This window comes from Ambystoma mexicanum, chromosome 4p (assembly GCF_040938575.1).
Source record: "Ambystoma mexicanum isolate Mex_15411 chromosome 4p, UKY_AmexF1_1, whole genome shotgun sequence".
In the NCBI taxonomy this organism is placed as follows: domain Eukaryota; kingdom Metazoa; phylum Chordata; class Amphibia; order Caudata; family Ambystomatidae; genus Ambystoma; species Ambystoma mexicanum.
In genome coordinates, this window is record NC_090927.1 from 354,343,552 (window position 1) to 354,369,577 (window position 26,026).

The following is a 26,026-nucleotide window of genomic DNA, read 5'->3' on the forward strand; positions in this document are numbered from 1 at the left end:
CTTGGATCAGTTCCTTGACAGTCATGCAGCTTTCAGATTAGCGAAGGACAGCAGCAGCAGTTCTCCTTCTTCCAGTGGGCTTCAAGGTTAAGAATCAGTTTCATCTTCAGCTTCTGAATGATTTACATCAGTGAGAGGCCCCCAGATATACTGTTCTCCCATTTACTCTTCTGGGTCAAACTCGGGCAACCGTTCATCAGAAGGGCTTTCAAGCAGTTAGGCAGCCAATCAGGCTCACAGTGTATTCAGGCCATTCTTATCCATCCAGACACTCGCAACACGGAATGTGGATTCGGACAAGACCTCTGCCATTCAGCGCTCCACACTGCATTCATACCAGTTTCGGTCAGGGCTGTCTCAGTCATTGTGTCAACCACCAGATACTAGACACCCATAACATGAAATGCGTATTCGTCACACACTCAATTCACCCCGGTCCCACCCCACTGGCGTACCCACAACCTACAGTAATTCAGAAGGCTGCAGCCAGTCTGGTCTGGACTTTCCCACACTACCATATATGGAACTTCCACCCAGCAGCCAGTCAGGGGGAAGGGACAGGGGCAGGGCTTCCCGGGACTTCTGGAAAACAAGGTAAGGGGCAATAGAAAGCAAGAGGCCACAGGGGCCATCTTGTTTCCTATCAGGAATCGACTGATTCCAATGGCAGGGCCTGGGTATCCCAAAATGGAGGACACTCGGAGCACCTGTCAAATTCAGCGTAGAGCTGCCACCAGCCCATACCCTGCTCTGTAGGCCTCACACAGGTGCCCAAAACTTACACTAGGAGTACAGGGTTGTACACCCACCCAGGGGTGCCATAAGGGTATCCCAAGGGTCTGTTCACCAAACCAAAAAGAGGAAGAGCTGCACCGCCAGAAGTACCACATGAACTCCTGTGTGGAAAACAAGACAGAACATACATGATAAAGCAATAAAGGACAAGGATACGGAGGCCCTGTCCCTCCAATGCATTGCCAGCATCACAGTTACCTGTCGAGAACAGATTGGCCTCCAGACAACTCATGGGGACCTCTCCCAGGGAGGGAAATTGGGCGCTCATGGAGTTGCGTTATTTGCACAGAACAAAAGGTCTCCCTTGCTGGCAGGCCATATTTCCCTTGCAACTCTGCAAATGAGCACAGACGTCCCTCCTGCACCACATCTGCTAAGGTGTCTATTCCTTTCGCTGCCCAACTTCGAAGATACCCCATCTTTAGCAGCTCTGTCAGATCTGTGTTATGCCAGATGGGCTGATCTAGGATCGGTTTTCCACCCCATCCGATGTCCTGATGTGCCTCCACGCATACCTGGCACGTTTGCCGCTTAAACCCGGGGAGAGCCCTTCTGTGCCTTGCCAAGCCCGCCCCCTGTTCATTACCTGTCTAGATGTCCGGCCAATCATTCTTGTGCATTCAGTCACAATGTTAGGGAGTGTCGGGTCCCTAGCCAATCATTCACAGCACCCAGCTGTGCGGCCCAATAGTACCTACGCAGGTCGGGCAAACCTATGCCACCTTTCCACACTGACCGTTGCAATGTCCTCAATGCCACCTGTGGTTGCTAACCTGCCCATAAGAGCCCCCACAAGGATCCCTCCATTTCTGCAAAGACCTTTCTTGGAACCGGGAGCGTGGCGTTCTGCAGAACATAAAGAAATGTAGGTAGTGTTACCATTGTGAAGATGCCCGCTTTGCCCAGTAAGGTCACTGGGAGAGTTTGCCAGTGTATTATATCATGCGCAAACTTATTCACCCCCCCTGGAGAAGATTTAGCTGAATGAAGTCAGACCGGCACGGACTAAGGAGAATACCCAAGTATTGGAAGCCTGAGATCGCTATTGTGTATGGGCATTCCTGCTGGATCATTGTTACGCCCCCATGCTCCAGGAGGAGAACTGACTGTTGTCAATTAATGTTGAGCCAGCTAAAGCTTTGATATACCTACCAATATACAGGTCGCTGCCGGGCACGATACCCCTGGGTTACTCATGTATATTAGGAGGTCATCTGCGTAGAGGGAGACCCTGTCCTCTCCCCCCATGGCCATTTGAATCCCATCTATTTCCAGCTCTCCCTAAGCTGTATTGCCAATGGCTGTACTACTAGTGTGAACAACAGCAGTGAAAGGGGGCACCCCTGCCTCGTACCCCGCCCTAGGGAAGTTGCCCCAAACCCCATGTGACCCATAATAGCCAAAGCGAGTCCCAGCCCACAGAATCGAACGCCTTCTCTTAGTCTATTGCGAGGAGAGCCAGCAGGTCCGGAATTTCGGCAGCCAAGCCGATGGCGAGTTAATTCTTGTGGATCTGGAACGCATGAACCTGCAATTATCCGGATGTACCAGAGAGCCGATTACCCCCAACAAGAGATTAGCCAGCACCGGGCGAGGATCGTGGTCTCTCCAATTATTAGAGATATTGGCCTGTATGAGCACACTGTTCTGGGAGTTTACCAGGCTTCGGGAGAACCACAATGCTGGTGTAAGGAAAGAGGGGTCATTTTGCACCCCTCTCCCCTAATACAGTCAACGTGAAGGAAATCATCTGCTCTTGCACTAGTGGGGGGACGCCCTCCTTGCCCTTCCCTGGGTCCAGTGGAAAGATCCCTAGCACCAATGGAAGAGGTGGACTAGGCCGCATTCAAGTTACTTTGAAGCCTCCTCTCCCGTCAGCAGCGCCGCGCACAGCGAACCCTGAGAGCAAATTGTTGCAAGCAAACAGTGTACTCTTTCATCCCTCCATCCTTCCTCTGAGCTCACTACCCTGCGTGTCACCGGGCCAAATCCTGATTTGTGGCTCATCCATCTCCTGCTCCTTTCACCCCCGCCTTTGAAAGTGTTATTGCCTGCACCACCCAGTGCCTCTCCATTCTCCCTTTCATGTAACAGAAGTGACTCTTCCCCCCTGACCACTCCTGCGTGCCCCCCATATAACTGGTTTCATGTCGTCATACATCACACTGAAAACCAACACAAATCAATCTGCCCACCGAACTCTGTGGTTCCTTGACCAATAAATCCCTGATCAAACCCTTTGATAACGCACCTGGGGGGCAAGACCCATACCCCCACTACCTCTAAAAAGGCCTAAAGCAGAAATGTGTTTATATGTATTTGCAATTTATAGGTAACCCCACATTCTCGATGTTTTATGTCCTGCATTGTTCATGTTTCAGAAAATGTTATGTAGTTTAGTTAGACAGAATGACCCCCTTTTGTGGAGCTGACCTGACCTTCGTCTCCGCCCAGATGAGCACGGCCGACCCACGTGCTACACGAAGCAACAGTTCTGAACCAGCCTATCCTGTAGAGCCGGCCCTTACATCGATATACTGTATCCGTATTCTCCACCAACCCTGATGTAATCCTGTGCCCCTATAGGGAAACGTCAATGAGTTCTCTGGATGCTGAATTCTATAAACCTTTATTTCACTTACAGCTAATCTCTTGGTCTCATTCCCTACTGGGATGCGTCCTTTATTATGAGTCTATATTTGTATTGTTGGGGAGCGAGCACCTTCACTGGCCAGTCTGAGAACAGGTGGCAGACCCCCATCTTGCCTACATTGTAAAAAGAGACGATTCAGAGGGACGAATATCCGCACCCCCAGTCGCTTTCATGTCTCAACCGGGAAACCATTGGGTCCTTGCGCTTTACCCATCTGTAGCTGTGCAAGTGTAGCTGAGATTTCTTCCTCTGATATGTCTGCCGCCATACCCAGAGCCTGTTGAGCGGTGAGCCTCGGGAGAGGCACCTGATTCTGTGGTCCGTCCGTTCCGCCGCCAGGTCACCCTGTTCGGGACTATATAGCACCTCATAATATTGAACAAAGGCCTTGCAATGTCTGCATCGTTGGTCAGTTCCCTCCCTTGGGTGTCCTGTAAAGCCTGCGCGTATCCACTCCCTTTTTCCCTCTCCAGCCAGGCCAACATTTTACCCGCCTTGTCCCCAGCTTCATGTTTTTGACTTTGCCTTGCCCAGTGCCCATCCCTGGGGTTGTCTTGTGCTACGTTGCGCAGGGATTTGTGCCCTGTAACCAATGCCAGCTTGGCCTCCTGTGACCCCCAAGGAGAGGAATCCCTCCTCTGCTTGTCGTGCTACCCTCTCCACCTTTCACCTCCTTGTGCCTAGCTACCACCAGTGAGAGCCCCTCCCCCGTAGCAATGCCTTATTAAGGACCCACCCCCCCGCTTCCTCCTCTTGAGCATAACAGGGATGTCAACTGTCCCTGTACATATCAAAATACGCCCTGGTTTTAACATACAGGCCACCGACAAATTCCGGGTCCCCTAGGTAGTAAGTGTGTAGTCGCCAACACCCATTGGGCTTAACTTAGTCAGCCCGTTCTTTAACTCCATGACTAACAGGTAGTGGTCTGATATCCCTCTGGCCAGTAACTTAGTGGACAATGTGGGTTATGATGGATGGGGTGAAAAAGTAGTCAATCCTCGACATGGAGGCATGTACACCACAAAAGAAAGAGTAACCTATTTCTGGTGTATGCAGCAGTCTCCATGCATCCACCCAACCTAGGACCTTGACGAAAGAGCAGAATTTGGTACAGAGCACCGGGGTACTAGTGCCGACATGCGTCCTGTCTAAGCCCCGGTCCATCACCTCATTAAAGTGCCCCTCCCCAGAACCCAAACATCTGCATGGTTCTGAAGCGTGAGCCCCTGAAGTTCCGAAAGGTCAGAAGCAAGCGGTGGGGGCGTATATACTGCACCATGCCCCAAGTGGCTCCCCACAGTACCCCTCACCCCCTTACCAAAACATAGCAACCCCTAGGGTCAGATCTCAACTCTTCGAGCTGAAATGGGACCCTCTTGTGCAGGAGTAGGAGTATCCCCCGGGAACCCCTTGTGAAACCTGTGTGGAATGCCACCCTGTAAAGACCGGTAGGGGGTGTCTGTACTTCCGCTCTCTATATGGTAGAGGAGAGGCACAGAAGACCCCAGCCAAGATTCTCTATTACGGTAGTAATGGACGAGCAATCAAGGCCTAGCTTCTCAGGAGGTGATGCGGGCTGGTTCTTAAGTACAGTGTAGTCCCCGAACCCCCACAAAGGAATGTTCACACACTGTATTACTGAAAACAGTCTTTATATATTAATAAGGTATGTACACGATCACAATAACGCACTTTATACTTGAAAGTTAATAATGATAAATATATACACGTCTAGAGTGGTACCACTAATGTTATCAAATCTCATTAAAGTGCATCAACTGTACGGTTAAAATTTCACACAGATCAATAACGAGTAAACCAGCAATAGAGCTAGGAAGGAACGCAAGATGGTTGAAACAATAGGCAGAATGCTGGCCCCGTTACCTAGACAGTTCTGTGTGGGGATCCCCCCACCTGGGCAACCTGTAAATAAAGATATATAGCACAAGCCCAGTCCATATGTTCAATAGTCTTACTCCTTCCTGTTAAGGTTTTACCCTCCCCAATGTACCTGGTGGAGTAGAGTTCTCCGACGATGCACCGACCGATTCTTCTTGAATGCCTCCCTTTCAGGCGGGAGCCACGGATCGTCGAGAGGTGTTGAGGAATCGACAGCCCTTCTTGAGTGCCCTCCCTTTAAGGCGGGAGTCACGGGTCCTCGAACGTCCGACGGTGAACAGGGCGAACTACAGCAAGGAAGTGACAGCTTCGTTCCTAGCGGTGCTCGTCGACGACAGAGCGTTGACGTCCTGCAAGGAAGAGGCATGCGGGGCACCTCGATGACAATAGTTCTGGACCGCAAAGAGATGAAGAACTGTGGCCCAGCAAGGGCGTTGAGTCATCAGCGTCTCTGCGGTCTGTAGGTGGCGGGAAACCCACCGGTGGATACTCCTCGGCGCGTCGACAGTCAGGCCTTCTCCAGCGGGAGACAAGCGGGTGACAATGCAGACGAGAGCGTCCGATGATCAATGGAAGTTCTTAGGCAAACGGGAGCACGGCGGCTCCGGTCGGCGACAGCGGTCGTCGACAGTGGCGGACAACAGTCCGAGTGCTTCTCCTTGGAGTTCTGCAGCAGTCCCCGTATCGGGTCGGCAGCCTGTCGAAGGTCTGTCTACCAGGGAGCGTTGGCAAAGATCAGCTGTGCACGATGGTCCCTCGTAGCTCGGGAAGAGGGCGCCTTACCAGGTCCTCTCTGGGTCAGTCCTTGGAAGCACAGCGGCTTTCAGATTGTGAAGGAGAGCAACAACAATTCTTCTCGTCCAGCAGGGCTTCAAGGTCAAGCGTCAGTTAATCCAATTACTCGTCGTAGTGGACTTCAGCTTCTGAACACAATTCCTAGCAGTGAGAGGTCCCCAGATATACTGTTGATCTCCCATTCATTCCGCTGAGTCACACTCAAGCATCCAATCATGACTATGGGCATTCATGCAGGCAGCCAGTCAGGCACATGAGGTATTCAGGCCATTCACTTCTCTCCAGACACTCACAACAAGTTATGTGTATTGGGACAAGTACCGAGCCATTCAACACTCCAAGCTGCATTCATACCGGTTTCGGGCAGGGCTGTCTCGGGCATTGTGTCAACCACCAGATACTAGACACCCACAACACAGAATGCATATTCGTCACACACACTATTCACCCAGGTCCCACCCACAGGAGGTACCCACAACATACATCACCGGGAAGGCTCCAGCTAGTCTGACTGGGCCTTCACAACAACACCATATATGGCACTTCCATCCAACAGCCAGTCAGGGGGAAGGGACAGAGTCAGGGCTTCCCAGGACTTTGGGAAAACAAGGTAATGGGTAATAGAAAGCAAGAGGCCACCGGGGCCATCTTGTTTTCCATCAGGGATCAACTGATCCCAATGTCTGGGCCGGGGTATCCCAAAATGGAGGATAATCCGCGCACCTGTCAAATTCAGCATGGAGCTGCCACCAGCCCATACCCTGCTCTGTGGGCCACCCACAGGTGCCCAAAAACATACACTAGGAGCACAGGGTTGTACCCCCACCCATGGGTGCCATAAGGGTACCCCACGGGTCCGTTCACCAAACCAAAAGAAAGAGAGCTGCACCGCCAGGAGTCCCACATGAACTCCTGCGCGGAAAACACGACAGAACACACGATAAAAAGCAGCAAAGGATACGGAGGCCCTGTCCCTCCGATGCATTTCCAGCATCACACATCCTATAATTGGATCTGAGGGAGAATTTTCACTCCTTTCCCGCTAGGTGTGTCTCAGTGAGGAATGCAATGCCAAGGGGACTGCCTATTAAGAAACCAGCCTGCATTTAAATCTTGAACATAGCCCATTGACATTCCATGTCAACAATGAGACTTACCGTTATGAGCCATCGTCCCAGAGAAACCATACCTTGCCACAGGTTTTACCCCTCAGCCTGTCCCTCCCTACCCCCCCCCCAGCCTCTGCTGAACACTCCCCATGTCGCACCATACCCATGCAAGATTTCCTTGTACACTGCGTACCTTGCAAAATGTAATTCAACCAAAACAAGGCCAAAGACGATTGGCAAACTTTCCCTGCATCCCACCCCGTACTCCTCCCGCACCCCCCAACTCCCCCCCACATGAAGCTCCTGTCGTCCTAACGCTGCACCAAACAGGTGCGGAAAAACCAAGTCAACCATCTGCGGGGTGCCTGCTGCAGCCGCTCTTACGAGCCTCCATCTACGATTAGCAGCCGCTATAAACGGTTACCCCTAAGTGCCCTTGCATGAATGTAAGCCGGCGTCATCCCGGCCGCAAAGTCATCCATTTCCCACTGCCACAAGCGCAGGCTCCATAGGCGCAGATTTATCTACTGCCTGTGATTCGAACAAGACTGTGGAGAGGCCCCGATCTGGCTCTCGTCGTGGCCACCCACCCGGCAGCTGAGGTACAGGCAATGAAAAAACATGCGTCTCCAGCCTTGTCCACGCCTCACTCGGATTATTGAAGAGGTGCACAGTTCCCTCGTGATAAACCTTGAATTGCGCTGGAAAGAAATGAACATACTTCCTGCTCAATGAGTGCATCTTCCTCTTGACTGAGTCAAACGATTGGTGTGCTTTTTGAACTTCCCTGGTGTAGTCCGAAAAGAATCCGATTCGGTAGCTATTGTACGTGATGGTGCCAGTGGCACGCGCCATTTGCAGCAGGGCATCTTGGTCTCAGTAGTTCAGGAGCTGTGTTATTGCGCGAGAGGGCTCCCCTGGAGTGGCCCGACCCATCCGCATCCTGTGCGCCCTTTCCACAGAAAAGAATTTGGAGAGTTTCTTCAGGGTGAACAGTTCCTTTAGCCATTGCTCCATGCTGGGCGGGGCCTTCTTCCTTTTCCGCACTCCAAGGATGCAAATGTTATTACAGCGTGCTCTTCCTTCGCTGTTTTACGCCCTATTTTCCAGGTGTGTGAGCTTCTGGGTGACTGCTGCCAGTTGCTTCTCCATCCGCTTGATTGCATCCTCTGAATCGAGATGCGCTGTTCTGCTACCACAGCACGCAAATCGAGGATCCGCATATCTTGCTGGAGGAAGAACACTTCTGTTGAAAAGCCATCGATTTTCTCCTCCACGGAGGATCTAGACTCCCCAATGGCATCCATGATATTCAGAAGATAGATTTGAGTCGTGCATCTCACCATCCGTGTCTTCTGTCTCCGGGGCATGAGTCGAGGGGTCCTGGGGGGCACCCACTGTATACTGGTCCATCTTGCTCTGGAGCCCCATATATTTTGCTTTGCCTTAACCATGGCACTGCACGTAGTTAGCCCTGGAGGCAGTTTCTGGCTGCAGTCCCTCACTATACCGCTTGCTAGTGTCAATTCCTTTTTGTTGTCGTGTTGGTTCTGCACACTTTTGGTCCACCGCCGGAGGCTCTTGCAGGGCCTCTGCGATAACCCTCCTTGGACACCTCCAGCCCCACCGGTGTGACACTTGTGTGTGCAACCTCTGATAGTTGCAGGTCTAACCAAGGCCGCAGTACTCCCCCTCCACTCGGCCTTGCCGTATCTCAGCTGCAGTCCACTTGTCCCAGCCCCCTCCTTCCACCAAAGTCTTCCTAGGGAGGAGGGCTTTTTCCTGATATACAATGTGGGCGACAAGCCCGGCCCGGCGGAATCCTTAAGTCAATATTTGTATTTTATTTGTCTTTCATTAAGCGCCTTAAGCCAAAGCGCAGAACATAAAAATGAGAAATGGTACCATAAAAGTGAATGAGCAATTGGGTCCAGGAAACTATCACTCAGGAATGTTGAAGTAGATGAGATTTTAAAGAACCTCGGAAGTGAGAGTAGACAGAATGAAGAGAAAGTGGAAGAGCATTCCAGTGAAGGGCGGGGCAAGAAGTTCAAAAGATAGAAAACGAGACTGAGCACAGTGAGGACACGAGCCAAAAGTTGGGATTGAGAAGACCAAAAAGAGGGAATGTAAAATATTAGTGTAGCAAGTTAGCTCGGGGCAAGACCATGGAGAGACTTGAAAACACAGAAAATTCAATTTGAGAATTGAGTATTGCAAGAGAAGAAGAAATAGAATCCCTATAAGTGAGAAGACACAGTAGAGGAATAGAAGAATTAAATGCGGATCGAAGAGGAAAAAAACAAGAATTAGAGAGCCCAAACAGCAGTAGAGAAGTCAAGAAAAGATTAAAGAGGAGATTACGAGTTTAGATGCTTGAAATGTGAGAAACGGGTAAGCCTTACGCATGTTGTGAAGATGAAAACAACAAGAGCTAGAAATTCGAAAAATGTGATGAGGGAAAGGGAGATTTGAGTCAAAAGTCGAGACCAAGATTACGAACAGTAGATGAGATTGGGAATTTAGGAGGAAAAGATATGAAAGAAGGTGGAAGATGGGGGAGGAAGAGTGTTAGCAGGAAAAAAACAGTACTTCAGTTCTCCCAACATTAAGAGTAAGAAAGTGGGATGACATCCAAGATTTAATACCAACTAAGCAAGCCAAAACAGTGTGATACATTTCAGGAGAAAAGGATAGAAACAGTTGAGTGTCATAGGCGTAAAAGCGGTGAGATAAGCCAAAAGAAGAAATAATAGCTGCAAGATGCGATGTGTACAAAGAGAAGAGAAAGGGGCCTAAAACAGACCCTTGAGGTACCCCAAGGGCATGCGGGAGAGACGTAGAGGAATTAACAGAGGGTATCTAGGCTGCAGATTTCAGTGCCCAGCGCACCCCGTTAACCCCTATTTGCGGTAAGTAGTCACCAGGCACTCAGCAGCAGTCTGAGCCCCCAAACTGAGATCCCCCACCACTTCACTGTTACAGCTGGCACCTGGATGTGCCCCGGGGCCAATGGAAGTGAACAGCTTTTAGGGCCGTCCTCTGGGTGTGTGGGAGCGTGGGTATGACCTGGGATTCACTGCCACATAGTGCACCAACCTGCTGTGTCAGCGGGCTGTGACCTTGGCAATGGAATATTGCCCTGCCGCTTTGTTGCCTTCGCAGGCCCCATCTCTGTTCTCCTTTTGTCTTCCAGACAAGCGCACCAACACTGTGCTGTTGGCAGTGTTCTTGATGTCCAACTCTCCCGCGGCACATGCTCCCGATCTCACTCCTGGACCTGCTGGGCCTCTGTCACTGCTGCAGGCTGGGTCCCCGCACTGTAGGTTCTCGGGCGCTTTGCCACAGTCATCTGCTTTCGTACTTGCTCAGCCAGTGCTGCGCGGTGGCAGGACTCCTGCTCGGGGGGGGGCCCCACCGCGCTAACTTGCTCGATGATTGCTTAGGGGTTGGGGGGTCTACCTCACCGGGGGAATCCAGGGGTCGGGTCCGCTTTGGGGCTACTCTGCCCTGGTAATGGGCCCTAATGTTGCCACCGGGACTGGCTATCTGCAGCCTGTTTCCGCTACGATTCGTCCAAAGATTGTGCTGGCGGCCCCGCCTTCCCACTGATCGGACATTCGTTCTGCAATTTCCCTTCTCCATTTCCTCACTGGTAGGAAGCGGTCTGTGCTGGCGATGTTCAGCTTGCAGGGGATGTGGGGAACATGATTTTTACTTTAGGATGTCTGCGGCTATCGCAAAGCAATGGAGGCTCACGTCGTCATCTCTCTGCCACGCAGCAGCACTCCATTTGTTGCCATTTTAAGGAATGCTCATTTACAATAGACATTTTTGCCATCCTACCGGAGATACCCAGGGGAAGGGAACTCTCCCTCTGGATCCAATTATTATTTTGTTGCATTTATCTATTTGGTTTCAACACGTTTTGCCAAACCTACATCAGACACACGTTCCTTACTCTTTTAGTGGATCTTTAGTGTGAGGGTCAGATTAATGTTTTGGACACAAGGACAGTGTATCTAATTTTGATGACAAAACAGACTGATCTATAGTCTTAATTTCCTAGGTAGGGAAACTTTCTTTGATAGGGGCAGATAGGCCTTTATGCAACCCTCTTATGTCTGATGTTGAACACACTACTACTTTGTGTCCGCCTCTCATTTCTGACACCTCATTACCCACACCTTCACGAGATTCTTCTGTGTTGACAGGGATTCCAGGTAGGAAGCTTGTATCGGACAAGCAATGCTTTGCAACCTGTTTGCATAGGGTTAGTCTGTTCAAGTGGTAAGTGTATTTCTTCTGTTGAGCCTTGCCACCTCGCGTGGTTGTGTAACTGTACTGCTGTGTAATCGTATTCATGAGCATGTAAGACCCCATGCCGGAGAAGGAACAAGTTACTTATCTGTAACTCTTGTTCTCCAGCATGGGTCTTGCATGGATTCACATGTGAACCCTTCCACCCGGTCTTCTTGATTCCTACTGCAACTTTACGTGCAACCAAATCTGAAGATTGCCACCAGTGGTGGAGCTAAGGGGGACGGATGTCATTGGCTGGGGGGTTACCAGTCAATTGGTCGAAAACATTTGGTCGACAGGACAATTGGTCGACACCATTTGGTCGAATGCCAAATGGTCGATTTTTTTTTTTTTAACCCCTTTTTTGGTTTTTTTTGGGGGGGGTCCCCCCCAACCCCCTTTTTTCTTTTTTTTTTTTTCCCCACACGAAAACCCACAAAACACATATATATATATAAAAAAAAAAAAAATTCGACCATTTGGCATTCGACCAAATTGCCGTCGACCAATTGACCGGACACCGGCTGCTGGGGCAGTATGACCCCAAGTGACAGCAATCGGTTATATAAGCGACATGCATTTTTATTTTTTTTAGCCTAAAGCTAAACTGCTTTATATTACTGAGGATTCCCAGCCTGATTACAGGGGACTATTCATGTGAATCTATGTAAAACCCATTCTGGAGAACAAGAGTTACAGGAAGGAATCTGCAAAGCAGCTACCTGGGATTCTCTGACCCCTTTCTGCACACCTTAGTCTCTGGCCTTCATTTCCAGAGCAGATGCACAATTTGGTCAGGCAGTACTCGGGAGCTTTTTCTCAACAGTTTAGGTTCCTTCCACCATGGGCAATGTTTCTTGGTGCTCTCCAATTAGTATTGAGAAATATGCCTTTCCTCTATCAGTTCTCCCAGCGTGAGGGGCTGAGGTGAAGGTGTGTGAGGGCTAGAGCCAATGGCGTTAGAGTTCCATCATACTTGCTTGCCTTTGTGTGAAATTTGTTGGCTATGGCTTCGTACACGTAACCGTTCTGTGGTAACGCCCATAAGTTTGGATGTAAAATTGGTTAATCGATCACTATTGATTTGGCTTCACTCTCCTCCAGAGTCTTGTGCGTCTCGTTTATATCTGTGCTAACGCTCCGGACCGTAGGGTCCCTGCTGCATTTGGTGGCAATGAAGCTGAAATCTTGTTTATGTTTAGCCAATTTCTAGAATAAATAGGGCTCTTTATTGACCTGTACGCCTTGGGGGATAGTGTTTGCTTTTAAGTATTCTCGCAAGAAGTCACTATGGAAATCTGTGCAGGACAGTTTCTTTTTAAGCCCTATAATTAAATCCCCTGTTATCCCGGGTTGTGGTAATGTCTGTTGTCACAGTGTGGATCATCTAATGGTGTCAAGTGTCTGTTTACCAATAAAGGCCAGGGTGTCTGTCTCAACCATAGTATATCCATTCACTTAGTTTTCTCAACTGAAGGAATGGGGGGACACCAGTTTAGAGTGTCACAAGAAATGTTTAAAAAGTTACATTTCAGAGCAAGAAACAATATATATGCCTAATAGCAGGCTACTTAGCATTATTGTTGTCCACCTCACATATTTTGTTGATAGTTGGTTTGCCACACGGGTGTAGTTTGAAACCTAATGAACACAATTTGGTCTGAGGGGAAAAACATTAAATTGGAGTCTGTTACTGCAATGACCTTTTTTTGTTCTCAAACAGTGTAAAATATGTTGAACTGCAATTTTTAAAACTGCCAAGCTTTTGTAGATTCTCGAATGCCTGTGATTTAACAAGTTTCTTTGTTTTTTAGTTTGGGAGCATGGATCAAAAATTGGCTTTGGCTACCCGCATACGTGGTCATGTTCTTCCGCTAGCGCTGCAGATGTATGGGTGTCGTGTTATCCAAAAAGCTCTAGAATCTATTTCACCAGATCAGCAGGTAATTGTAAGTTTAAAAAAAAAAAATCCATAACATGATGTATCATTTTAATCCTTTTTCCATGAGGCTAGTTGAGTTGTGCAGCATTGTATACTCTGAATTTCCTGCTGTTAATCATGCCTTTCACCCCCATGTCATTTTATAGTCTTGGATTGATGTTTTCCTATTCACCTGGCAAGTGTTTGGGAAATTGATGCCTGCGATCTAGAGGGGATGCGCTTGTAGGTCATTAGTTGCTGGTGTGATGTAATGCTAGTTGAACATTGATTTGATGGCTCCACACTGCGGTGGCATTGAACTTGCAGAAGCGGGAATCACGGTATCTCCATGGAGGCTGGAAGGGTATAACTATTTCCCAGTGCCTGCATGACTGACAATTGGCTGAGCAAATGACTGTAGTGAGGACTTACGATATGACAGAGAAGCAGGCCTGCCTTTCAGGCAACGAATTGGAACAGATTGTTTTTCAGGTGAGTGATGCTGAGAGTCCATGATTGAGAGGAATCCAATTTAGCATTCCCTCAGATTCGCACCTTGCCTAACGGGGAGTGGAGAATTCAAACACCTAATGGCTGATAAACTGTCATTATATTTATTGAGACATAATGACAAGTGTTTCTGGAAAGGAGCTAGCCCAGGTGCTTAGGCAAAATAAAGATAAGCTAATCTATGGTGATGTTAGTGGCAGCAAGTCACTTTTAAAGTGCATCTTTACAGGTGTTCTTCTGTGCGTGTGCAAAAGAGGCGTGTTGCCCAACAGGCAGCAAATAAGAAACTGCAAAGGGGCAGCCCATAGGTAACCAAAGCTTCGGGACTATTGTTGCAACAGAAACCTCAGATATCATGGCAGGTTTCAGGTCAAAATGGAAATTGTGTAACTTTTTGGTGTCTCAGATAACTATTAATTCATTCAGAAGTTGTAATAAGATGATATCTAAATACTAAACAATATAACCTCTTTAAGTTAAAGAGCCAACTAAATATTGGAACAATATTTCTGAGGCTTGTGGAATCTGCTTAGATCACATGCTGTGCATAGGCCGACATCTAGTGAAAGCTGCGGAGTATTACAGTTTGTTTTTCGAAACTCAAAAATGGGCGTAGACATAGGACGTGCCAGTAATACTATCCCTAGTGTGACGTCCACTGTATCAATCATCCCTCACAAGTGTAGGACCCTCAGATAGTTTTTTTTCCCCCCATACTTGTTGGAAGCATTGCACATAGTTCCCTGACTTTCAACCTTTTGCTTATAATTAATCTAAAATCCCTGTTCTTCCAATCCCACGTCGGACATCGAAGATAGACGTCATTCCGAAGAACGAACAACCGTTGAGACTGCACGACAGACTTTGAGCCTCAGAAGGCCTCTGGCCTCGGCCCTGCAAGTAGGGAGAGTGGGGGGGTGGACATAATCACACTCACTTTATTTCCTACATACACTCGCCCGCTGCCATTGGGTAACATATGGAGAGTACTCCATTTAAATTTTGCCCCAAGTGCAACCACAAGTTTCCTTGGTTTGACAAACATACCATTTGTATCTCTGTCTGCCTAGGGACCACCTCGAAGCTAACTGCAGAGCGTGTAAGCTCTTTAAAGCTAAAACACAAAAGGACCGCTCCACTAAACATTGGGCCCATCACGCCAGGCAGCTCGAGGCCATGGAAACGGTGGGTTCCTTCAGTGATGGCAGCAACTCCGCCGTTTCAGACGGCGAGGGCACAGGAGCGTCGAAAGACACCCAAGCGTTAGTCCCCGACCTCGGAGGATTGTCCGGCGGGACAGTTATGGGGAAAACACCCAGCGACACGAGCGCTACCCATACTACTACACCTAAACACACTAACCCCAGCCGAGATTCGACACTTGTGTCGGGTGTTCGAAAAAAGGAGGCACCTAGAGAGCGGTCTACAGAATCCGTGTCCTCTGAGCGTTCCAGGTCGAGATCGCCTTACGACACACGGCAACCGTCTAAAGTTGCCAAGAGTGCCTCGCTCCCCAAAGTCGCGGAGGTATGGTCGTCAGAAGAAAAATCCGACCTCCACCCCCAAGCTGCACGCCTAGTGTCGGCTCCGGCAGTTCGTTCCACGTCTGCCGCTGAGTCTCGACATTCACACTCTAAAGATACAGAGACTAGCCTACACACCCCCGAGGGGCTCAAGAGGAAATGATGGGGGGGATAAAAAAAACATTGCCCAAGCCATACCAATTCTCAAATCCATTCAACGCAGAAGTGACCCTTCCCTCAACCCTAATCTCATTAGAGCTGTCAACCCCAGAATTGAAATATTATTCAGGGCCGCCCAGTCAGACCCACATTATATAAGGGGCCAGTTTAAGCCCGACTTGTTGGTAGTCACTACCACCAGAAAAAGAGCGGGGACACCTCGATCATCATCTGAAACTCCCCCAGATAAGGAGTGCAAGAGGATTTATGGGGTAGGAAGAAGAGTGGCCTCCGCTTTCGCTTACCAGGCAAGAATCGCCAATACCACCACTCTGCTGGCAAGCTATAATTGCCACCAGTGGGAGCAGGTAGCTTCCCTTATCGCCTCTGCACCTGAACCACTAAAGGGTCAGTTAGCCCAGATTGCGTTCGAGGGTAGATCGGTGTCCAGGTGCATTCTTAAGGCGACCTTTGATGCCGCATATAATGCAGGCCGGCTCATCGCAGAGAGCACCGTCATTAAGAGACACGCTTGGCTTAGACAGTCAGGGTTTAAACCCGAAACCCAGGCTACTCTTATCGACATGCCAGTGGAACCAAATGTCTTGTTTGTCAAAGCAGTAGAGGAGGCACTCAAAGCTGCCAAAGACGAATACGATACCCTAAAGTCCCTGGGACAATTGACTAACAAACCCACGAACCAGAGAGGGAATAATAATAATTTTCGTCGCTCACGCAGACAAAATTCCCAGACGGGCTCCAATTTCTCACAGGGGCAGGGTACATCGTGGGGTTAACAACCAACAAGGTACCCAAATTTACAGTAGAGTTAACAAGAGGGGCTGCGGTAGAGGGAGAGGCAGCCCAGGCAGAGGCGGTACGTCTCACAGCAAACAGTGACGCTCCGCTCAGGGTCCCTTCCCATACATCCCCAGTAGGGGGGCGCATTTCAAACTTCACCCAAGCATGGGAAGGGATCACCTCGGACAGATGGGTGCTGTCCACAGTGTCCGTGGGATACTGCATCAAACTGCTGGAGCGCCCCCGCACCACCCTCCATGACAAAAAATGTACTCCCTGGACCACCGGATATCGTCAATCATCTCGCAAAGGACGCGATAGAACTCGTTCCCGGGCAACCAGGTAAACAAGGGTATTTATTCAACTTACTTCCTTGTACCAAAAAAAAATTTGACAATGCGCCCGGTATTAGACTTACGCCCTGCAAACAAGTATGTCAAGCCCAAACTATTTCGCATGAGTACTCTAAAAAAGGGAGATTACAAGGCAACATTGGACATGAAAGATGCCCATTTTCATATTTCCATGTTCCCAGTGCACAGAAGATTCTTGCGCTTCAAGGTGGACAGTCAGCACTACCAGTTCAAGGTGCTGCCCTTCGGTATAGCCTCGGCTCCAAGGGTATTCACCAAGGTACTGGCGGTGGTGGTGGTGGCACACCTACGCAGGGAGGCAATCCCAGTGTACCCTTACCTGGACGACTGGCTCATCACGGAGGAGACCCCAGTAATTTTCAGATCCAACATCCAAAGAACGATCGACCACCTCTTCGAATTGGGTTTCTCAGTCAACGAGAAAAAATCAAGCCTGGTGCCAAGCACCTCCAAACAGTTCCTAGGAGCTATCTTAAACACCCAAGAGGGTTTAGCCTTTCCATCAGAGGCCAGAATTCAGAACTTAATACTGCAAATACCTCAATATCAGTCCGGTCGCCAGATAAGGGTGCGCAAAGCGATGTTTTTGCTAGGCATGATGGCGTCATGTATTTACCTGGTTCCCCACGCGTGCCTGCGCATGCGATCCATGCAGGAATGGTTGGCGAAACAGTGGTCTCAGGCAAGTGGTCAGTGGGACGATCTAGTGGTCGTTTCGCCAACACTAGTACAGAGTCTTCACTGGTGGACAAGAGAGAACCTGTCAAAGGGGAAACCCTTTTACGACCCGGAGATACAGGCCCTAGTCACTACAGACGCGTCCCTGTTGGGGTGGGGAGCACACCTCCTTCACCACACAGCTCAGGGTCTCTGGTCTCACACAGTGGCCAAGAATCAAATCTGCTAGAGCTCCTGGCAGTCTTCAGAGCGCTTCAAGCGCTCAAACCCCACCTGTTGAACCTCTCAGTGCAGATCTTAACAGACAGCACAACAGCTATGTTTTACCTAAACAAGCAGGAAGGGACTTGTTCGCCAAATCTGTCCAAGCTTGCCCAGAAAATGTGGAAATGGGCACTCAGACGGAACATTTACCTGTCATCTCAACATGTTCCAGGGGATCTCAATTCACTAGCGAACAGAAATGGTGTCTACACGAAGAAGTCGTAGGAGACCTCTTCTCACAATGGGGTTTCCCCACTATAGACCTATTCGCCACAAGCGAAAACAGACAATGCCCAGACTTCGCATCCAGGTTCCCCCAATCAGGCTCCAAGGGGAACGCCCTGTGGATGAACTGGTCAGGGATGTTTGCCTATGCTTTTCCACCCACTCCTCTGATGAGGGCGTTGGTCAAGAAGATGCACAGGGAATTGACGACGCTCATCCTAGTTGCTCCTATGTGGGCGAGACAACCGTGGTTCCCGCACTTGCGCAGACTGGCAGTGTGCGAACCCATCAAACTCCCGTGCTGGCACAACCTACTATCCCAGCACCAAGGACAAACCGTGCACTCTCAACCCAGTTCGATGAACTTGGCTGCATGGCTCCTGAAGTCATAGAGTTTGGCCATCTCAATCTACCACAGAGATGCATGGATATCCTAAAGGAATCCAGGAAACCAAACACAAGACACTGTTACTTTGATAAATGAAAGAGATTCATTATTTGGTGCCAGAATAGAAACATCAACCCAATTGTTTGTACTTCTTCCAATATTGTCACCTACATGCTCCACCTGCTGGACGCAGGGTCGGTATTTAATTCACTCAAGGTACACCTGGCAGCATTATCAGCCTACACCACCTCACATAGCAAAGTGTTGTGGTGGAAAGTACCAGTGGTTAAAGCATTCATGGAAGGGGTAAAGAGACTCCACCCCCCAATTTTGAACCCACCACCGGGATAGGACCTTAATGTGGTGCTTGCTAAACTCATGCCCCCCCCCATTTGAACCCATACATAAAGCCAGTCTCAAACACCTGACCTATAAAACTGCCTTCTTAGTAGCCATTACATCCATAAGAAGGGTCAGTGAAATTCAGGCTGTGTCAGTGCAGGATCCTTTCTTTACTGTTAATTAGGATAAACTGGTTCTACAAACTCACCCTAGGTTCTCACCTAAATTCATTTCTAAATTCCATGTTAACCAGTCCATTGAGCTACCAGCTTTCTTCCAAGAACCCAAAAGCTCTGCTGAGGTGAAACTACGCACACTAGATGTGCTAAGAGCGGTCCTCTACTACGTAGACAAGACCAGACCGCTAAGGAAGACAGATCAACTGTTTGTCTCCGTAGCTACAGGCAGAGAAGGAGATCACGTCTCTAAGGGTGCCATTTCCAAATGGATAGTCAATTGTATCCAGCTGTGCTACTCCCTTTCATATAAAACTCTGCCTTTACGCCAAGGGCCCACTCTACAAGAGGCACTGGGGTCACTGGCTTTCATTGCAAATGTACCCCTTGACACCATTTACAAAGCAGCTACATGGAGCTCTATTCACACCTTTACTCAGCACTACTGCATTGACACTCATTCCAAGACAGATACTCAAGTGGGACAAGCTGTTCTAAGACATTTATTTGCTCATGACCCTTCTCACATCCCACCTCCTTCTTCTAACACTGCTCGCTAATCTATGCACAGCGTGTGATCTAAGCAGATTCCACAAGCCTCAGAAGGGATACATTCCTCACCGTAATCGTATTTCTGATGCTTGTATCTGCTTAGATTCACATGTGGCTGCCCTTCCTCCCCTCTGAGAGAAGGCACATGGATGCTTGTAGTCTTATCTATCTTATCTGCTTGGATACTCTGTACTTGCGCTACTCCTCATGCTACCTCATGTCAGAAAAAACACACTCTGAGGGTCCTACACGCGTGAGGGATCATGGGTACAGTGGACATCACACTAGGGTTAGTATTACTGGCACACCCTATGTCGATGCCCATTATCGAGTTTCGAAAAACAAACTGTAATACTCTGCCGCTTCCACTGGATGTCGGCCTATGCACAGCATGTGAATCTAAGCAGATACAAGCATCAGAAATACAATTACTGCGAGTAATGTATCCCATATCAAAATTAAGGGGAGTCTGCACCTGTTAGGGTACCTCACCATAAAGAAGGACTGCGTTCTTCTTTCTGGATCCAGGCTTTTAATGTAATTTTGTTGTCAGGTTTTACACTATTATTTGTTCATTTATTAATAGCTTAGAAGGTTGAAATAAGACATTGGGGTGCAGACAGGTACTTCATTTATTAAAATAAAGGTTGCTGTCCTATTGTCATTCAATCAACGGTTGGAGGCCCTGTATATAAATAATAGAAACACACTTGGGGTTAAAGCACAGCCTTGGGCATTTCCGTTTGGAGGGGGAATGGATTATGGGTTTAGACAGAGCCCTGCTCTCCTCGAGTGAAAGGTAGCACCAGACAAAGAAAGAAAGGGGGTTGGTTTCCATCCAGGTGAAAGGGAATCTCTAACAATGTTCTGTATAGCTATCAGCAACTGAATGCCACATCCTCCTCCTGTGACGTTGGAAAGCAAAGGAAGCCTCACAACTTTACTGTATCTCTCTGCAGCCCCTCTGGTTGTGTGGGAGCCACGATTCTGATAGTTGGTAAAGGTCATCACTCCTGGAACATCAAAGGGCATGCTCTGCCTTGGTCAGTGGGGTGCTGTTGAAGTGAGAGTGGTGGCAGGATGCCAGTTGGACTTTTTTCATGAAGGTAGGCAAGTGGGGTGTGGCAATTGTATTTCTTTGATTTTTCCCTCTTTACTCAATTCACTGCTGGCTGGTTCCATGGTGAATTGAAAGCAGAGGCTGGGCTGGAGGGGCGTAAGCCACCTAAATTTACAGATGTACAGCTCTCTGCTACCAGGTAGATTCCACTTCGGATTTCTGAGTGACTTAATGGACATTTTTGCTGTCATTGTCTGAGATCGCTCTGAACTGTAGTATATTCCCATAGTTGATGGCTTCTCATATATAATTGTGCACATGAAAATCTTGTATATACCACTTAATGCCAAATTCCTCCTGCTTGTAAATGTGATAATGATACTAGATGTTTAACCCCAGAAGAATGAATGATTGTGTCAATCACTCAAACCAAAATGAAAGCTGTTGCCATGTCTGAGATAGGGAGTTAACTTTTGAGAGTGACTCGTGTGCCATCTGTACTGATTCTGGTGCGCAAATCACTTCATATCAAAGTTCTAAAGTTACCAAATGTGATTGCAAATTTAAAAATAATTATTTTACTTCACCATTGTTGAAGGATCTTGAGGCAAAAGGTTTTTCCCTTTAGGATAAGATAAATTGTCCCCCTTTTGTAAGCGAATACAATCAATGGATGAATGTATCAGTAATCTAAATAAAACACTAATTTGGTGATCTGTTGGTAACATGTAAGCCCTATATATACATTTCTGAGGTTTGTAAATCTTTTTAAATTCACATGCGGTGTATATTGACCATCTAAGCTATCCAGGGTAACACAAGTATACTTCAATAGTAAAAGTAGGTATCGACAGGAGTGTTCCTATCATACTTTCTGCTAGGGATGTCTTTCTTTTTGTAGCCTTGCCACCATTGATTTAAATAGGGCCACTAATGAGATGCACACTTGAGGCACATTGAAGTCATTTTAAGCACTTATTTCATCAAGTTGTGTAGTAAGCAGCCCGACCTGCCATTTCATCAGTCTGCCTTCTGCTTTCTTCCTTCAAGTCATAGCATCTCTCTCCAACAACAGTACCCAGTGTTCCGTTCCAGAATGGAATGTGTTATACTGTACACGCCATGGGCTACATACATTCAAGGTTAAAATGGCAGAATAACAGATGTACACATGTTTGTAATGGGTGAACAATGTATTTACATATGTGCAGAGTTACCTGATAAACACACCTCACTCCCCTCATTGAATGATATGCATGAGGACCTTTCCTTAATGTGCTTTCCTCATTCCACATGTTGCCACCCTCTCCTTACTCCATTTCTCACCATTGCTCAAAAGTACTGTATTTCCAAATTCTCTCACCACCTTTAGAGGGCTGGAATACCTCATATATCCTTTCTACACTCTCCTTCCACTCTTCACCCTCGCATCAAACGCTCCCTTACAGAATTCTTTTCATCGTTCTTACTTTTAGATTTTATTTGGTCACGTATCACCATTTCTTGTATCACGTCTTGAGGCACTCTGTTGTGATCACCAAATGTCCCCATCCATCCTGGCTTCAACCTGGTATGGGGTCATCTCCTACTCAATGCCTTAAACAGTGAAACGCCCATGACCTGATGGGGTGCAATTCTGCATTGTTTGACCCTCTCGATCACAGCCTTTGAGCAATCTATACCTGTCAATACAACAATTCGTATCGCTTCCATCAAAGTACTGTTGAATCTCTGCACAGTCGTACTTCCCTTGGGATTACGTAGCGCTGTTGTGGTATGCGCCATTCCATTCTCTTTTAAAAATTCTTCCATTTCTCTAGCCACAAATTGTGGCCCATTATCTGATACCAATTTCCTGGGAAAGCCTCCCTCCAAAATACGCCTTCCAAAAAACTCACGATATGCGCGCACTTATGTCCTTTACCACACACACATCTGGCCATTTGGACAGTAAATCCATAACCACTGTTACATAAGTGCTTTGTTGTCCTCTTGCTGATATAGGACCCAAAATATCTACAGCAACCACATCCGAGACAGAATTGGGTGGTATAATCAGTCATTGGTGCCAGCCTGGCCACCAAAACCTTGTCACTATTTTTACAACCCTCATTTTAATAAAAATTATCCACCTCCCTATCCAATCTGGACCACCAAAAATCTCGCCAAATCAATCCCTTGATATTACACACACACCCAAATGCCTTTATCGGCTATGCGAAGTACCACTCCCCTTGTTCCTTCCGGTACCACCATTCTATCTCCTTGGGTCAAAATCCCTTTCTTAACACTAAACTCATTTTGTACTCTTCTATATTCTTCTTCAGAGTCTTCCTTTGGGCTCTCCATTCCGTTTTTCGTCCGCCACTCTGCAATTTGTGAACACTTCTCCATCCTTCTCACACCTTTTCTATTCCTCATCCTCTGCTGCATTTTGTGATAAAGCGTTTGCAATCACATTAAGTTCACCCTTAGTGTTTCACTTCCATATCCAGCCCTAGCAGCCCACTGATCATTGAGCAATTCTCACAGATAACTCTTGACCCAAATATTGGACATTCTTCATTCTGAACTTGCATTTTTCAATTGATATAGTCAAATTAGCTTCGTCCATCCTCTCCAATAAACTTTGCAATCGTTAGACATGTTCCTCTACATCCCTTTCCCGCACTAAGATATCATCTTGATAACACCTTACACCTTCTATTCCCTTGAGCAATTTATTCATTATTCTTTAAAATACACTAGATGCAGAAATCGGACCAAATGGCATTCACCTATACAAACCAAGGGATGTTATAAATGCCCAAGATCCATAGAAGAAAGGTGTATCATGACCTGATGGTAAGCCGCTTTCACATCTACCATTGAGAATGCCTTTTCCCCTTCAATTTCTGAAAACAGACAATCTTTGGCAATATAAACCTATCTGGTAACCCATTCCTATTTATCCCCCTCAGGTCAATACATAGTCTCACACTTCCATTAGGCTTGCATACTGTTACTACGCGGCTTATCCACTCTGCTGTTTCTTCGATGATCCCTTCACTTAACCAACTCTTTTTCGACATCTGCACGTAAAGCCAGAGGTATAATGTGTCCCTTGGACCTCACCAGCATGGCACCTGGTTTCATCTTTATTAAATGTACAAATCCTTTCAAACAACCAGTTTACTTCTCAAATACTTTTGGAAACCATCTTGTGATGTCATTTATTTCCTTTTGCACTAACTCCACTTTTCCTGGGGTTTTTCGTATGACCGTCACATGTGTTGGCTGGTCGGGGTCTAGTAATCAGACTGTGCGTCCCATGACAGTAGTTTCCCTCCTTATGCTGTGACTCTCACCATCCCTTGAGCTTCACCATACGTGACGTGCGCCCAGAACTCCCCTACAATGTCTATCGGTATGCCCCCATAAGCATGTGCTTTCACAGTGTGTTCTTGTAGTTCGCACAGGTTAACATTTTCCCTCCCATGTGTCAACATTTACAAGCGTGTAGTCTGCTAAACTCTCAATTAGTAAATTCACCGGAACATCATTTATATCAACCAATGCATGTAGCTTTATTCTTCTTGGTCTCGCATCAATTGCATTTACCACACGTTTCGTCTTCATTGCTGGTACCACCATGCTGCCAGTAGCTTGTACTTTCCCCAATTGTCTTGATTCCTCCTGGTTTGCTCCAATGCTTGCAACAGCGAGCAATGTGACCCTTCAAGCCACACTCGCTTCATACTGTATGATGTGCAAAGCATTGTTTGTCACTTGCTATGTGTTGTGGATTGCCTCAGCTGTAACACCTTTTGTTGAGGAATCTTGTGTAATACTTTTGTTTTACTTTCGTCTTCTTCCTTGGTGCTGCTCTCACCTCCTCCTTATTCACCGACTGTTTTCTTGGTGCCATCTTCTGTACAACGTTGGCCGCTGGTAAATCAATTTTACCGGCCTTAGCATCCAGTGCTCTTATGGATCTTTCTGTGTATTCTACCATTTTCGCTATTTCAATTGTTCTTTCCAGTGTTGTGAGTGGTGCATCCTCCTTCCCGCCACAGAGCTTCTCTGACCTTTTAGTCGCTGCACCTTTTTAGTTGATCCCTGATATGTTCATCCCTACACTGATCCTATTTGCATTTTATATCCAAACCACGAAGCACTGTTACAAACTCATCAGTGGATTTGCCTCTTTTTTTGTTCTCCCATGGCAAAATGCTATTGTGCCAAGAACATGTTCTATTTGACAACTAAATTTAAAGGGGAAGATGATTTTTCTGGTGAAAAGGTTCTGTCTCCCGTCCCTCGCGAGGTACGCCCATACAATATGGAGGAAAGGGGACTATGGACTCAGAGTATGTTAGTCACTACGGTAACTATTAATTTCTCTGCGGTGCAACACTCCTGCCATAGCCCAGCACAGCCCCCATGTTCTTTTTCTCTTCAGCAGCGGAGGTATGGCTTCGTCCATGCAAGATAAGTTATGGAATATGCTACATCTATACCTTACTTGGCAGTTGCTAATGGGAGAAGTAAAGGGCCTTAGTACCGCTGCCTTGGGATGTCTAGGCGAGATTGCAATCTGAACAATAGTCCTTGTTCAGCAGATGGACTTTAAAGTTCGATATCCCTAGGGTGGTGTTTTTTGTATTGTTATTGACAATGCTCAAGAGTGGTTTGGAACAACCGATCGCCCCTTTCTTCTGTTGCTGGAAAAAAGCTGGCAAAGCAGAGTACTTTTTACATGAGGCTTGGACCTAGGGATGAGTTGTCCACAAACCTCAGTATCTTCATCCCTAGTGTCTATTGTTCTTTTGTGCAAGAGCATCCGGAGTTCCCTGATGGGGTATAGTTTAAGGTAAACTGGTTCTGACAGTTGGCTTCTAAGGGATACCAAACGATAAATGAAAACAACAATACCTAACAGGAACTTAACAGGAGTCAGTACTTTGTGGAGAAAAAAAATGTCATTGAGAGTTTTCTCCATGGAAAACAAGACCGACAGTAGCAAGCACTGTTATGTGTCGGAATTGTCAAAAGTAACCATCGTTTTAGAGGAGCAACTTATGAGGCAGTCTTATGACTGAAGAGGATGAGGAGCCCCAATAGAGGAGGATTTAGATTTGACGATCATCTCCTGGAAGGAAGATTTCAAAGTTGGACCAGAGATATTGGTGCACAAGCAAAAGGTCTTCAGGTGGAGCCCCTAGGAACGGAACAAATACTGCACAGGCCGCTCGCCTCTACTCTTCAATGTACCTGCCATTCGCTAACCACTTCACAAATATTTGCTTACTACTAGTCTGTGTTTTGTAATAGTAAGAATGCTAATTACAAAAGCTCACTGTTCAAAACAAGATCAAATGGGTGACACCTGCCGAGAATCTGGCATAATTCCCAATGTGAAAGAAGTTAGTGACACACATGAGGGGTAGTTCTATTGAACTTCATCCAGATTAATTAGCTGCCTCTGCTACTACTGCGGTAAAGCACTTCACCCAAA

General features: G+C 47.4%; 1 protein-coding gene across 7 annotated transcripts in view; it reads left to right on the plus strand.

Annotated features, from left to right (window-relative positions):
• The window catches only part of PUM2 (pumilio RNA binding family member 2), a 2,101,998-nt gene that overhangs the window by 1,545,106 nt on the left and 530,866 nt on the right, over positions 1-26,026 (plus strand). For 4 of the 7 annotated variants that reach the window (XM_069605906.1, XM_069605905.1, XM_069605902.1 and 1 more), the window contains one exon: positions 13,371-13,505. In XM_069605906.1, the coding sequence (XP_069462007.1) occupies positions 13,371-13,505 (135 nt within the window). The remainder of the gene's footprint in view (positions 1-13,370; positions 13,506-26,026) is intronic. The other 3 variants (XM_069605904.1, XM_069605907.1, XM_069605908.1) reach the window with 1 other exon arrangement.